Source organism: Belonocnema kinseyi, chromosome 4 (assembly GCF_010883055.1).
Source record: "Belonocnema kinseyi isolate 2016_QV_RU_SX_M_011 chromosome 4, B_treatae_v1, whole genome shotgun sequence".
NCBI classification, from domain to species: domain Eukaryota; kingdom Metazoa; phylum Arthropoda; class Insecta; order Hymenoptera; family Cynipidae; genus Belonocnema; species Belonocnema kinseyi.
In genome coordinates, this window is record NC_046660.1 from 10,519,737 (window position 1) to 10,535,044 (window position 15,308).

At 28.6% G+C, this 15,308-nt stretch overlaps 1 protein-coding gene across 1 annotated transcript in view; it reads right to left on the bottom strand.

Annotated features, from left to right (window-relative positions):
- LOC117171584 (integrin beta-PS-like) overlaps positions 1-13,447 on the bottom strand; it is a 48,529-nt gene extending 35,082 nt beyond the window's left edge. The window contains exons 1-2 of the mRNA XM_033359028.1: positions 12,916-13,447; positions 1,280-1,434 (exon numbers count right to left, since the gene is read on the bottom strand). Coding sequence (XP_033214919.1) covers positions 1,280-1,432 — 153 coding nt within the window. The 5' untranslated portion in view covers positions 1,433-1,434; positions 12,916-13,447. The remainder of the gene's footprint in view (positions 1-1,279; positions 1,435-12,915) is intronic.
- Between the last annotated feature and the right edge of the window lie 1,861 nt (positions 13,448-15,308).

The following is a 15,308-nucleotide window of genomic DNA, read 5'->3' on the forward strand; positions in this document are numbered from 1 at the left end:
ATAAAAATGATTAAAACTGAATTTTGGGTAATTTATGGTAATTTGCTACATTTAACTGTAAAATTAACATGAATGACCGAATATTTACATAGATTTCAAGAAATTTTTAGATATTTTTGGCAATTTATGGTAAGTTTCCATAAATTACATGTAATATTACCATAAATACCCAAAAATTACATATATTTTCGGAAATTTATAAAAACTTCAAAAGTATGTTAGGTAATTTATAGTCATTTACCATATTTACCTGTAAAATTAACATAAATGACCGAATATTTACATAGATTTCAAGAAATTTATAGATATTTTTTAAGTGAATTTTAGGAAATTTATGGCAATTTACCATATTTACCTGTAAAATTAATATAAATGACCGAAAATTTTCATAAATTTCCGAAAATTTAGACATTTAAAACTTTTATTTTTGGCAAGTTATGGTAAGTTACCATAAGTTACCAAAAATGTCCGGAAGTTTATAGAAATGTTTAAAATTGAATTTTGGGCAATTTTTCGTAATTTGCCACATTTAACTGTAAAATTACCATAAATGACCGAAAATGTCCAATATTTACGGAAATTTATATACATTTTTAAATTAAATTTTGGCAATAAATGGTAAGTTTCCACATATTACCTGTAATATTGCCATAAATTTCCGAAAATTTATCAAATTTTTAAATTTGAATTTTGGGCAATTTATCATATTTACCAAATTTACCTATAAAAATTACATTGAAGACTGAAAGGTTCCAAAAATTTCCAAAAATTTATAGACATTTTTAAATTTTGTTTTGGAACATTTATGGGAAGTTACCATAAATTACCAAAAATTTCATAAATTTCCGAATATTTATAAAAATGTTTAAAATAAATTTTGGCTAATGTATGCTAAGTTGTCATATTTACCTGTCAAACTACCATAAATTACCAAAAGTTCCCATAAATTTCCGGAAATTTATAGTCAATTTTAAATGGAATTTTGGACAATTTATGGTAAGTTACCATAAATTACCCTTAAAATTACCGTAATTCGAAATCTAATATGGGTTGAAATCATGATTGTATTTCGAGTAATGTCTAAAATCATTCATTTGTTATAAAAAAATATCGTATGCGCCAATCGGAAAAGGGACTTTTTCTCCTCCTAGGCGTATAATATACTGTTTTAACAAAGTAGTTCCACTCTGTACATTTTTTCTAAAGAAAGGTTAATTAAACCGCATAGCGCGTAAAATGTTCTAATAATAGTATATAATTTAATATTGTTGAAACTTACTGGCTTCATACACCAACCACAAAACTCTGTTTGGATACATTCGTGACAAGTTTGCCTGCTGATGCAATTGTTTGTGCCTCCCGGCGAATTTGCCTGGACGTACATCCAACATAATACTGATGGAATTATAAATCTCCAAGTTGGGCCGAACATTTCTGAAAAAATATATAAACAGAAAAAAGTTTTATTTATTTTCTTAAATGACATCCCTAAAAAGTGTTCCTTTTGGTGTCAAAATCACCCCTTATTTTTGGCATAATTACCAAATATATATTTAGGGGCCCCTCAAGTCACTTTTTTGCAAATAAAATTTCTATTTTATTTAAATAATCGCTACTTGTATACTTTTTGGATTTAGCGTGTGAAGGAGGATTATCTGCGGATTACACGGATTATCCTGGATTACCTCAGGTTGGACTGTATTTCATAGGATTTCTCTGGATTACATTAAATTGTGGTGGATTACTCCGCTTAAAATGGATTTACGAAAATTTGCAAAAATAAAAACGATTACTTTTGAAAAATGTTCTTTCTCAACGAAATAGATCAACATTAACCAAATAGTTGATTTTTCAACAATAAAATTTTTTAGCAAAATACATGAATTTTTAACTAAGTAGTTAAATTTTCAGTTAAAAAATTAATTTTCAACAAAAAATAGCGAACTTTCAAGAAAATAGTAAAATTTTCAAACAAAGAGGTGAATTCTCAACATAAAATGTAAGAGTTGATATTTCAACCAAAAAAGATAATTGAAAAAAAATGGTTCCATTTTCAATTCAAAGAATTATTATCTTTCCCTCAGAAAAAGAAATTTTCAGGAATATACGTGAATTTTTTATTAAAAAATATAAATGTACAATAAAATGTAAAAAAAGTTTATTTTTCAGTTACAAGCATTTATCTTAAAACAAAAATGAAAAAAAACAACTAATTTTCAAGCAAGAGGATGAATTTTCGAGCAAGAAAATAAATTTTTTTACCAAAAATGACGAAATTTTTACAAAAGGCATAATATTTCAACCAAAAAATTTAATTTTTAACATAATAGTTCAGTTTTTGATCAAAAAGATTAACTGTTAAGCAAGGTGCTTAATTTTCAAAATAAAAAACGAAATTTTGAATCAAATACATGAATTTTCATCTGAGCGGCTGACAATAAAAAGTAAAAATATCTCGTTGGTGAGTAAGAAGCAGTTATAGAAACGTGCCTAAAAAAATGAATATAATATCACGGCTATAAAAAGTAGCAATAGAATATTGCCTGTAAAAAGTGGACAACGGTGCTTGGGCCGTAAGAAAGGAGAACAGAAAAACTTGGCAGTAAGAAGTGGACAAACGTCGCGTGTCGGTGAATCGGCTCTGTTACACGCTGCAAATACAAGCCTCGTTCAAGGCCGAAAATGCACGAGGACGAAGCCGACCTCGCCCGACTGGACGATTCGCTTTCAGTGGCTAACTAGCTATTAGAATTTTTTCGGTAAACTGAATTTCCACTGAATTTTGCAGGGCGTCCAGGCCGTCAAGAGAATAAAAGAAAATTCATGGCAATGTTTTAAACCAGACATGCTCAAGCTGGAGAAATTCCCGCCAGCCACACATGTTTTGCGCTTCCCACTATTTCGGCTGGAGGGCGAGAGTGGTGGTAGACGCGTGCCTAGATGCCATCCTCTCCTACCCAAGGCAGCACCGCAGATACGAAATATCTGTTAAGGTGCTTGGGGCGACTAACTTTCCAATATAAATTTGTAATGGTGACTAGAATTTTAATTATTTTATTTCAGAATGTTTAAATTTGTTTTAAAATAATGTAATTCAAATGATATTTGTGCAAAGTATTTATTTATTTTACATTCTTCAATATTTTAATATTACAGTTGTGGTTGACTGATACTTTTGAAAGTTTAATAAATAATCCAAATAAATCAGCCATTGTGAATGAGATTTCATATAATAATTTCAAGCTCAGTCATTTTAAATACCTATTGCATACCTATTTAAATACCTATGCAGTTCACTATTCTCAAACTATAAAAATATATCCTGCCTCAAAATATTACCTGTCTTGATGATACTGCAAAAAGTATCACCCAATATTTCTATACATCATATGAACAATGTAAAAAACGGTGATACTAAAATATTCAACAATGCACATTTGTACAAAAAAGAAAAACTTTGTACAATTCTTTTTTTAATTACATTTATTGTCAAAAAATGTAAAAATACTAAAATAAAATAATTAAAACTCTATTCACTATTACAAATTTATATTGTAAGGTCAGTCGCCCCAAGCACCCTGTCAGATATTTCGTATCTGCGGTGCTGCTTCGGTCTGAGAGGAGAGTGTTAAGCACACGTCTACCACCGCTCTCGCTCTCCAGCCGAAATAGTGGTAAGCGCAAAACATGTGTGGCTGGCGGGAATTTCTCCAGCTTGGGCATGGCTGTTTTAAACGATTTCTTTGCGATGAATTCTAAGAGAAAATTGAAAAGAGATCACAAAACATTTTTTATTGTTTCTTAAAATTTTTTTAAAGTGTGTAAAATATTTTTTAGACTTTTGCAATTTTTCCATATTAGATAATTTTAGAAAAATTCAGGAACATATTTCTTTTAAATCCTTCTTGTGCAATTTTGTTGCGAAAATTTAGAAGATTATAAGACAATTTTTTAACATTTTGAATGATATTTGCAAATTTTGAAACAAATTTGAGTCAGTTAAAAATATTTTCAATTTAAAACATTTAAAACAATTTAAAACAATTTTTCACTGCCATAAAAAATAAAAACTGATATTAATAATGACATAACATGAATATTTCGAATAACTATTTATTTGTTATACTGCCTCGAATTGTTCTCAACATTTTAAAAAGTCATTCAAAATGTAAAAAAATTACCTTATAAGCTTCTGAATTTTCGCAAGCATTTGAAAAAAATTTGTTCATGCTCTTGATATTTCGAGATTCGCTTAAAGCTCCTAAAGTTTATTATTGACAGCTTCAGCAATGTTTGTTTCTAATAATCTTCTAACGTTTAAATTATTTTTGGATCTCTTGAATTCTACTTAATTTTTCCTGAATTTACTCGACTTTTTATATTTAAAAAAATGTGATAATCTTACGGACTTGAAAATTTCGCTCTAAAATCTTTAACACTCTTTGCAAAAAATTGTAGGAAATCGTTTGATATTTCTAAAAAACTTTCGCAATTTCCTTTTAAAGTTGGTTATTCATAATAAAACATCGTTTGAAATTCGCACACGAATATTAGAAAAATTCTTTTTTCTAATCACGTCCTTTTCCTTATTGTTGCTTAATTCTGAAAAATTAAAAAAAGGTGCCTCTGAAATATTTCGGATTCTTCTTTGATAATTTTTAAAATCTTTTGTCATGTGTTCAAATGTTCTAAAATAATCTCTTGAAATTAATTTTTTGAAATAAAAAATTATTTTAATTACTCCTAGGAACCTAAATTTTTTAAAAAAATTTTAGGAAAAAATAAAAAATGTTTTGTGATCTCTTTTCAATTTTCTCTTAGAATTCATCGCAAGGCAATCGTTTAAAACGTTGCCATGAATTTTCTTTTATTCTCTTGACGGCCTGGACGCCCTGCAAAATTCAGTGGAAATTTAGTTTACCGAAAAACGGATTATAGGCCCTCTCTCAGAATCCACCCCCCCTTGTGACAAACCGTAAAAAAATATTTCAGCTCCCTACACCCCCCTTTTACTGTATGCAATTTTTAATTTCCAGAGATGTATTGCTACCCAGTGGGCACAAAATTTGGTGACATCTTGACGACAACTTTACGACATCCTATGTCCATGTCGTTTCGGTGTCTTTGCGATGTCGGAAAGACATCATCAAATCATACGACTTATTTACGATATCGTAAAGACACCTTAACTACATGGACATAGGATGTCGTAAAGTTGTCGTAAAGATGTCGTAACGATGCCGTAAAGACGACGCTAAACTTCTTGTCCACTGGGTAATTACTGCTAGTAAAATTACCCAGTGGGCACAAAGTTTGGCGATGTCTTTACGACATGGTTACGACATCTGTACGACAACCTTACGACATCCTACGTCCATGTCGTTAAGGTGTCTTTACGATATCGTAAATAAGTCGTATGATCTGAAAATGTGTTTACGATATCGCAAAGACACCGAAACGACATGGACACAGGATATCGTAAATATGTCGTAAAGATGTCCTAATGATGTCGTAAAGACGTCGCCAAATTTTGTGACCACTGGGGTGCATTTTCGGCCTTGAACGAGGCTTGTATTTGCAGCGTGTAACAGAGCCGATTCACTGACACGCAACGTTTGTCCACTTCTTACTGCCAAGTTTCCCTGTTCCCCTTTCTTACGGCCCAAGCACTTTTTACAGCCGTCGAATTATATCCATTTTTTTAGGCACTTTTCTATAGCTGCTTTTTACTCACCAACGAGATATTTCCACTTTTTATTGTCAGCCGCTCATCTAAGAAAGACCAATTTTTTTCTGAAAATGAAGTCGTTAAATAAATAAATTTTCCACAATTATAGTTGAATTTTCCACCCAAAAAGACGAGTTTTTAACAAAACAGTAAAATTTTAAACCCAAAAAAATAACAATAACAAAATTTCTGAATTTCCTACAAGATATATTAATTTTTTACCATCAAATAGCTGAATTTACAACAAAACAAACAACAAATATGTAATCAAATGTTTAAAAATATTTGGTTTACCTACGTAATTTTTAGTTACAAGAAATGTTTTGTTCGTTATTGCTAGTAGAATTATTAGGCAGGTTGTCCACGAACTTTATTTTCAGAACTCCCTGATTTTCTTCGACTCATTTTGTATTTTCCTTCATCATTTATATTCAATATCAGCATTTTAATCTTGTCAACAGAATAAAACAGTATTACTGATACCAATTTTCAAATTTATTAATTTATTTTAAACAAAAAATATCTTTTCTACTATAAGAGATGAAGTTTTAACAAAAGACTTGAATTTTGAACAAAATAATTAAAGCTTTTAGAAAATTGTTGAATTTTTTACCTATAAGGATAAGATCCGAACACAAAAGTATCATAGATTATATTTCAATAACAAAAAGATGAAATTTATACAACAAAAAAATGTTTAAAATGATAACGATACATATTTAGCCAACAAACATGAAATTTCAAACCAACAAAATTAATTTTTTACTAAAAAGGGAGAATTTTCACCTAATGAATATCAATCTTAAAAAATGGAAAAGTTACATTGTTAGTTAAAAAATTAATTTTAAACCAAAAAAAGCATTTTCGACTAAACAGTTAAATTTGGAACCAAAGATGTAAGCCTTCATTAAAAAAAAATTCAGAATGCTGTTTAACTTTTACCCAAGTGATTAAATTATGAATTAAAAGGATTTTTTTTTATTAACAAAATATTAAAAATTTTAATCAAATAGACAAATTTTTCACTAGAAATATAAATAGTCTAGAAAAAAAATGATTTCTTAAAGAGGGCCGGCCGGCGGATGCTGCCAGCCGGCCGGCCGGAGAGTGGTGGGGCCGTGGCCATATCTAATCTGCTCTGAAATCTTTTTAGCCGATGTATGCTACTGGAATGGCCGATTAAAAAAAAAACCGTAAGAAACAAAACAAAAATCTGTTTCAACAATTTTCAACATGTAAGTAAATCTTTAAAAACGCGTTTTTCTCGGTTTCACGTTTTTCAACATTGCCGGCAAGATAACTCAAAAAGTATTGGACTGATTGAAGTTCGCCTTGCATATACATATAGTTGAAATGATTATCTTTTTTGTGAACTACACTCTAAACTGAGAAAAATGGTCTTAAACAATTATTGTTTAAACAATTTCATGCAAATTTTTGGGTAAAAATCAAAATTTTTGTTGCAACCCCAGTGGGCACAAAATTTGGCGACGTCTTTACGACATCTTAACGACAACTTTACGACATCATGTGTCCATGTCGTTAAGTCGTCTTCAAGATATCGTAAATATGTCGTATGGTCTGATGATGTCTTTAAGATATCGTAAAGACACTGTAACGGCATGGACATAGGATGTCGTAAAGTTGTCGTAAAGATGTCTTAACGATGTCGTAAATACGTCGCCGAATTTTGTGCCCACTGGGACGGCTGTCATTTTGTCAAAAATGATTATTTTTTAACTTTTTTTGGTTCACAAAGGAAATGAATAAAAAATTCAAGAAACTTTTTGGTTTTTGTGTCAAGACGAATTTGTGAGAAACTATAGTGCCGGCAATTTCACATCTCCCAGCTGAAAATGTTGGACATACGCCCTTATAATTAAAAATTGTATGAATATTTATTTCTGAAATAAATGTATTTTGTTAGTCTAAAAGTGCCTTAATAAACCATACAAATTTTAGAAAGATTCGTTGTATTCTTCATCCCCCAAAAAAATCCCAAAATATACCCTTATTTTTGGGGTGTTGCATGGGTCACCCCCCTTAACACGGCGACTTAACCAAATCTTTCAAACAAAAGAACAATAATCACTTTTAACCAACAAGTTGCATTTTCATGAAAAATTATATTTCTACGAAAACTGATAAAAAAGATAAGTTTTAAAAGATATAATTGAATTTTCTGTTAAAAGAGATTTCAGGTGATTTTTCACGGTCAAAATATGAATTTTCAAACAGGAAATAAGTTTCTACGAACAAAATTAAGTTTTTGAACCAAAAAGACGTATTTTCAACCAAAAAGAATAAATTTTTAACAAAATTGTTAAATTTTCTACCAAACAGTTGCTTTTTTACTAAAAAAATATGACATTTCTCTTAAAACAGATGAATTTGTATATACAAAAGAAAATGTAAAAAAATAGTTAAATTTTCATCCGAAAAAGATTCCAGTTAACTTTTTAAGATCAAAATATTAATTTTTTTAACAAACAATAAGTTTCTATGAAAAAATAGAATTTTCAATCCAAAAAGACGAATTTTTTTAAACCAGAAAGGATGAATTTTTAACAAAATAGATGAATTCTCTACCAGATATTTGCAGTTTTATCCAAAATTGATTAAACTTGTACTAAAACAGCTGATTTTTAATAAAAAACTACACATCTTTTTTTTTAAGATGAACTTTCACACAAAAAAGACTTTATATCATTTTTCAACAGTAAAATATAAATTTTAAACAAAAAGTAAAATTTCTGCGAAATAGTTAAATTTACAATCATGAAGTATGACTTTTAAAAAAATTGTTTCATTTCCAACCAAACAGTTAAATCTTTATCCAAGAAAGATGGAATTTTTCTTAAAGCAGATGAACTTGAAAAAAAGAAATTTTTTTTTAATTTGAATTTTAATCGAGAAAAGATTTTAGTTCTCTTTTCAATACCAGAGTATTAAATTTAAAGTCAAAGTAAAATTCCTACGTAATAGTTAAATTTTTAACAAAAAAGCTGAATTTTGAACCAAAAAGTATCGCTTTTTAACCAAAGAGTTGCATTTTTGTCCAAGAAAGATGTAATTTCTGTTAATTTCTTTCATTCAAGAAGGATGAATTTTCTTCTAGAATAGACGAATAAAAAAAACCTTGAAAAAATAGTTACATTTTTATCTAAAGAAAATTCCAGTTCACTTTCCACCACCAAAATAAGAATTGTGAACAATAAGTTAATTCTCTGCTAAATATTCGAATTTTTAACCAAAAAGAATGACTTTTTAACAGGATTGTTAAGTTTTGAATAAAAACAGTTGCATTTTTGTCCAAGAAAAATGAAAATTCTACTGAAACAGTTGAATTTTTAAAACAAAAAGACAAATGTACAAAAAAGAGTTAAATTTTGCATTCAAAAAGATTTCAATTGGCTTTTCAACACAAAAATATGAATTTTAAACAAAAAGTAAATTTTCTAGGAAATAGTTAATTATCCACAAAACAGTTGCAATTTTCCATGAAAGTTGCAATATTTATAATAAAAAATATAAAATTTCAAATCCAAAAGAGACACTTTCAGAAAAAATAGTTTTCACCCAAAAAATAATTCAGTTGACTTATCAGCAACAAAATATAAATTTTAAACAAAAGGAGAATGTTCTACGAAAAAAGCTGCATTTTTAACGCAAAATGAGGAATTTTATTTTATAAAAGTGTGCAATAATTTCCCTAGAAAATTCTTTCTTTTGATGTCAGATTGCCACCTGAGTTTTTGCAGTTAAAAAAGTATATTTAAGAGTCTGTTGAGTCTAGTTTTACAAACTTTTTTTAAACAATTCTAATTTAATTTAATTTAATTTTAAGTGAATCACTAAATTCTAAATGGTTGAATTTATTTTACAAATCGGACATTTTTTTCAAGTAGTTTAAAGTATACAATAATTTCGTGAGTTCATTATAAATAATGTTTGCCTCAGTTCTTATAAACATTTTGATATTTTAAAAGGGTTCTTTTTATATGTGAAATTAAATAACAATGAATTTTTAATTTATGATTTTATGAAAGTAATTTTATTACCGCTTTCAAATATTTAATTAAATAAATAATTTAAAAAAATAAAACAAACTTATTTATTACTTTCATAGATTATACCTAAAATTCAATGCATAATTAAAATAAATTATTAATATTTTCCTGAAAATATTAAACGGTATCTATAAGTTCGTAACGTTATACTCACTTATTAGAGTGAGATTATACTTAATTAATATTAACAAACATTATTGGTTAAACAAATTATTATTATTGTTAATAATATTCCCTTCAAATAATTGTAGAAATTGCGGTTTTTTCTTCAATTTTCAGATTTTTCTCCACTTCTCACTTGAAGTGAATTAATATTTATTTCAATTTAGTAAAAATAATTGTTTTAACAAATTATTATTGTTTACAGCTATAACCTTCTATATGAATACTAAATAGTTGCGGTTTTTTTCTCTGAAATTGTTAACTCTTTCTCCAATTTTCAATTAGAGAGTGGTAATAATTGATGCCAGTCAAAAGAATAATTTTCTAAACAAATTATTATTATTTATAACTATCTTCTCTTAGATAAGTGCTAGAAATTTGCGAGTATTCTAAAATGTTTTTTCTTTGATTTGCCTTTTTTCTTATAAACAAATAATTAATGATCATTAGAGAGAATTATATTTTAAACAATCTCTTTCTTTTTTATGAATGTATTCTTCTAAAATAAAAGCAATATTAAAAATATTCTTTAAAGGTTCTATATGATCATATAAATTGTAAATTGTCCTTGAAGTAGCTACTAACAGCCTGTTTACTTAAATTAATAATAATATTTACTATTTGTTCCTAACTTGCATTAAATATTAACTCACTAAGTAAAAAGTGAAAAAAGTATAAAACTTAAAAAAAAACCGCAACTTTCTAGCAATTATCTGAGGAAAGATAATTATGAACAATAATAAATTGCTTAAACAATTATGTTTGTCAACTTGCAATAATTATTACATCACTAATTAAGTGAAAAGTGGACAAAAAGTGGAAATTTTTTTTAAAAACCGTGACTTTTAACCTTAATTCTAAGAGAAAAATACAAGAAACAATAATAAATTGTTTAAAGAATTATGTTTATCAACATGGATTAATTACTACTTCACTAATTAAGTGAAAAGTTGACAAAAAGTGAAAATTTTCTGAAAAAAACATAACTATTTACTATTATTATAGAAGAAGAGAACAATTTAATAATTGTTACCATATTCTAAGTGAAAATTGAACAAAAAATTGACAATTTCAGACAGAACCTTAACTTTCTGACATTATTCAAACATATTATTATTAAAAATAATAAGAAATTGTTTAAACAATTAATTTTTCTAAGAGAAAAATATTAACAATAATAAATAGTATAAAAAATTATGTTTGTTAAGATTCATTATTACTTCAGTCTAAATGAAAATTGGAGAAAGTGGAAAAATTTGTTAAAAACTGCAATTTTCTATTTCTATTCAATGAGAATGTTATTGACAATAATAATAAATTTATTAAATAATTATTTTCAATAAAATTAATTAATTATTGCCTAACTGTGATTGAAAATTGTACAAAAAGTAAAAAATGTTTGAAAAAACCTTGACTTTCTATCTTTATTCTGAGAGAAAATGCCTACGAACAATAATAAATTGTTTAAACAATTATGTTTATCAACTTGCATTAATTATTACTTTACTAGCTAAGTGAAAAAATAACGAAAAGTGAACATTTTCAGTAAAAACCGCAATTACCTAGCATAAATATAGGAGAAGATATAGTTTTTAACAATAATGATTTTTTTTAAATACTTATGTTTGCTTAACTTCAATAATTATTACCAAACTATAAGTAAAAAGTGTACAAATAGTTGAATATTTAAGATCAAACCTTATCTTTACAACACTATTCAAGGATAATATTATTTAAAATAATTAGAAATGGTCTAAAAAATTAATTTCGTTAACTTTAATTATTTACCTTACTCTGATTAAAAATTGATCAAAAAGTTAAAAATTATTTTGAAAACTGCAATTTTCTAGCATTATTCTAAGAAAATATTATTAAAAATAATAATAATTTTTTTAGGCTATCATATTTTTTCAAAATAATTACCTTATTTTAATTGAAAATTGGACAAAAAGTGAAAAATTTTTGAAAAAACTGAATTTTTCTATCTCTTTTCTAAGAGAAAATTGCTTAAAACGACAATAAATTGTTTAAACAAATTATGTGAATATCTAATCATCAGTATAAAGTAGTATATAATGTATTATAAATAATTGTAATTTTTTTAAACGCAAAAAATCAAATTAGTTTAAAAAGTCGTCAAATGCATTTTTTCACTTGTAAGGTTCTTTTTGACCCTATAAAAAGGTTTTTTCTTATGGAAAATACGTGTTAAACTTCATGGGACTTGTGCCACCTTTAATTTTTTTTTCAAAACAAACGAAAAAAACCTTCAAATATAAAAAAACTTGATTTATTTTTGTGTGGATTCGAACTCGGGCGACATGCATGCAAATTCGAGGAAAAAAATATCCAATACTTTTGGACCACCCTACTGTATAGCCTGATATTGGTATCTATAAATTAAAATGAACTTTTAACCAGAAATTTTGATAAGCTCTTTAAAAAAAATCTGAATCGATTTATATATTTCAACCGCGAAAGATCTCTATTAATAATCGTGAGTCAGATTTTTTTCTCGGATCTTTTATTGCTACTTTTTATAATTAGAACGATATTTTTAAAATGCATACGATTTGTTTTGCTAAATTATCTATAAAAATAAAAATGTATGACAAAAAAGGAAAAATTTTATATAACAACTGGATTAGTGGAATAGAACGTCTATTTAAAAACCACTATTTTAGGTAATAATAATTCTATGGCGCCTAAGTTTCGAAATAGGAAAATTAACATACTTTTACTGTCCCAATTTTTCGAAAAATGACAAGAATTCCACAATAAATTTGACAAAGGATTTAAAAGGCAAGATTTTCGGCATTACCACTTTTAAAATTATAAAATATTTACAATGACCGATTACTTATTTTTTGCTTTAAAAATTGTGACTCAAGTGGGTGTTTCAGATCGCAGAAATTCTTGTAAAATATTCTCTAAAAAACATTTGGTCTTACTCACTTTGTTTTGAAACGAAAAATGATGAAAAAGCTGGTCTGGCACTTTTAAGTTTGCAACATGATAAACTTTCACGAACACAAACACAAACTTCTGTTTTTCGTTATATATAGATCACCATAAAAGGTAACCCACGAATGGAGTTACTCACTGTATCGAGTCACCAGCCCACGGAGCGAGACTGAATCTGCTCAACTCACACTCACTCACTCACTCCACTCCAGCCGACGTATTATTATTATTATTATATTACATTCTACAAACTCGAGTCAAAACTCAAGTTCATTCAGAAAAGGGAAAGGAAATGTGGAGGATTGATCAGTCGAAGAAGACTTTTCACCAATAACAGTTCAACGGACTTCGAAATCCTTCTATTTTTTCTTCGTTATTAGAGCAGATGTGCGATGGGGGTACTTGGTCGGCTCATCTATTTTTATCACCAATCCCAAAATTAGGTAAAAGATACAAAATGGTTCGAGGAAAAACTATAATATTTTACAAGTCGAATGATTCTCAGTTCCTCACGAAAGAAATGCTGTCTCTGCTGACTAATTTGTGTACATAACACTTTTACTGCAGCCGGTTTCACCCACGTATTGCCCATCCCTTCCCTATCTTTTTATTCAAAGATAATAAAGGAAGAAGAAAAAAAGAAATCACCGTTGTCGGACGCAATGATAAGCCCACACAAGACACTTTCAAAGTCTTTTCTTGAAGCTAGGTCGTCCATAAATTCCCTGTTGAAAGTTTCTGATTGGAATTCATTCCGAACCAATCCGAATCTATCTAAACCAATCCGAAAAAGTTCGCAATGACCGATTTAGAACGAACGAAATGTAGAACTATTTTTCGGATTGGTTCGGATTGATTGGGGTTGGTTCGGATACAGATTTCGGAATATTTCGAAATGATTCGAAATGAATTCCTATCCTAAAATTTCACCAGGCTACCGAATTTTTAATTCAAATGAATTCTAGTTCTCATTCAATTGGATTCATTCGGATTGAAAATCGGTTCAGGTGTATCCGAGTTCAATTGAAAATTGTATAAGCGATTTCGAGCGAACCAAATTCAGAAATTTTTTCGGATTGGTTCAGATAGATTCGGATTGGTTCGGATACAGATTTCGGAATGAATTCCTATCCGAAACTTTCGTGAATAAATCTGAGTTCGGATTGATTTTGATTCATTCAGATTGAAATTTTTGGTTCGGATTAGCCCGGATTGAGTCGGATTAATTTCTAACCTATCGTAAAATTTCACCAGACTACCGAATTTTCAATTCAAATGAATTCGAGTTCTGATTCAATTGGATTCATTCGATTTGAAAATTTTGTTCGGATTGATTTGGATTTAGCCGGATTAATTTTTAACCGATTTTGAGCGCACCAAATTGAGAACTTTTTTTGGATTGGTTTAGATATTTTCGGATTGGTTCGGATACAGATTACAAAAAGTATTCTTACCGGAAACTTTCGTCAATCAATCTGAGTTCGTATTGATTCAGATTCATTCAGATTGAGAATTTGGTTCGGATTGGAGGTTCGAATTGAACCGGATTGAGGTGGATTAATTTCTGACCGATTTGGATCGAGCGAAATGTTGACCTTTTTTCAGATTGGTTCAGATACAGATAACCTTACTTAGGCCGCCCCCCCCCCCTCCCATAAAATAGTGAAGCCGTTGGCCATAAGGATGACCCAAAAATAAAGTGGAAAATTTTTGTTTTGAATTTGTATGCATATCGCCCGGGTTCGAATCCACACAAAAATAAATCCATTTTTTTTTAATAATTAGAGGTCGCTCATGCCCCACGAAGTTTAACCCTTAAACGGCCAAAACGCCACTACCGGGACACTGCTTTTCAACGACCAATAACTAAGACTATTCGACACTAGAAAAAATTGAGACACATATATTTTTATTGTCTAAGATCTCCTCTTTCCGACGGTGCCGATGAAATTCCTCAAAAAATTGATTTATTATCCCAAAATGCAGTTTGAACAAAAAAAAACGTGATTTTTCGTGCCTATTTTTTTTTGTGAACCATTTTCCAAAACTTTTCGAGTCTGTAATTAACCTGAAATCTCACTAACCGGTGGAATCAATGTCTAAACTTTGAGAATCCATGGTTCAAAGATCGATTTTTCGTTTTAGTATTTTCAAAATGGCGTCTTAATGGCAAAATTTTTGTGAAAACATTCATGAATTTTTTTACAATAAACTATGCGCTTTTCGGAAAAATCATCAGGAATAAAAAGTTCTTGCAATCAACCAAGGAATACGCCTGAATCTTTTCGAAGCGTTTTGAGCAAAATTTTGGATTTTGCATATGAACAATTTTTGCAAAATTCAAAATTTTGCTCGAAACGCTCCGGAAAAATTCAGGCGTATTC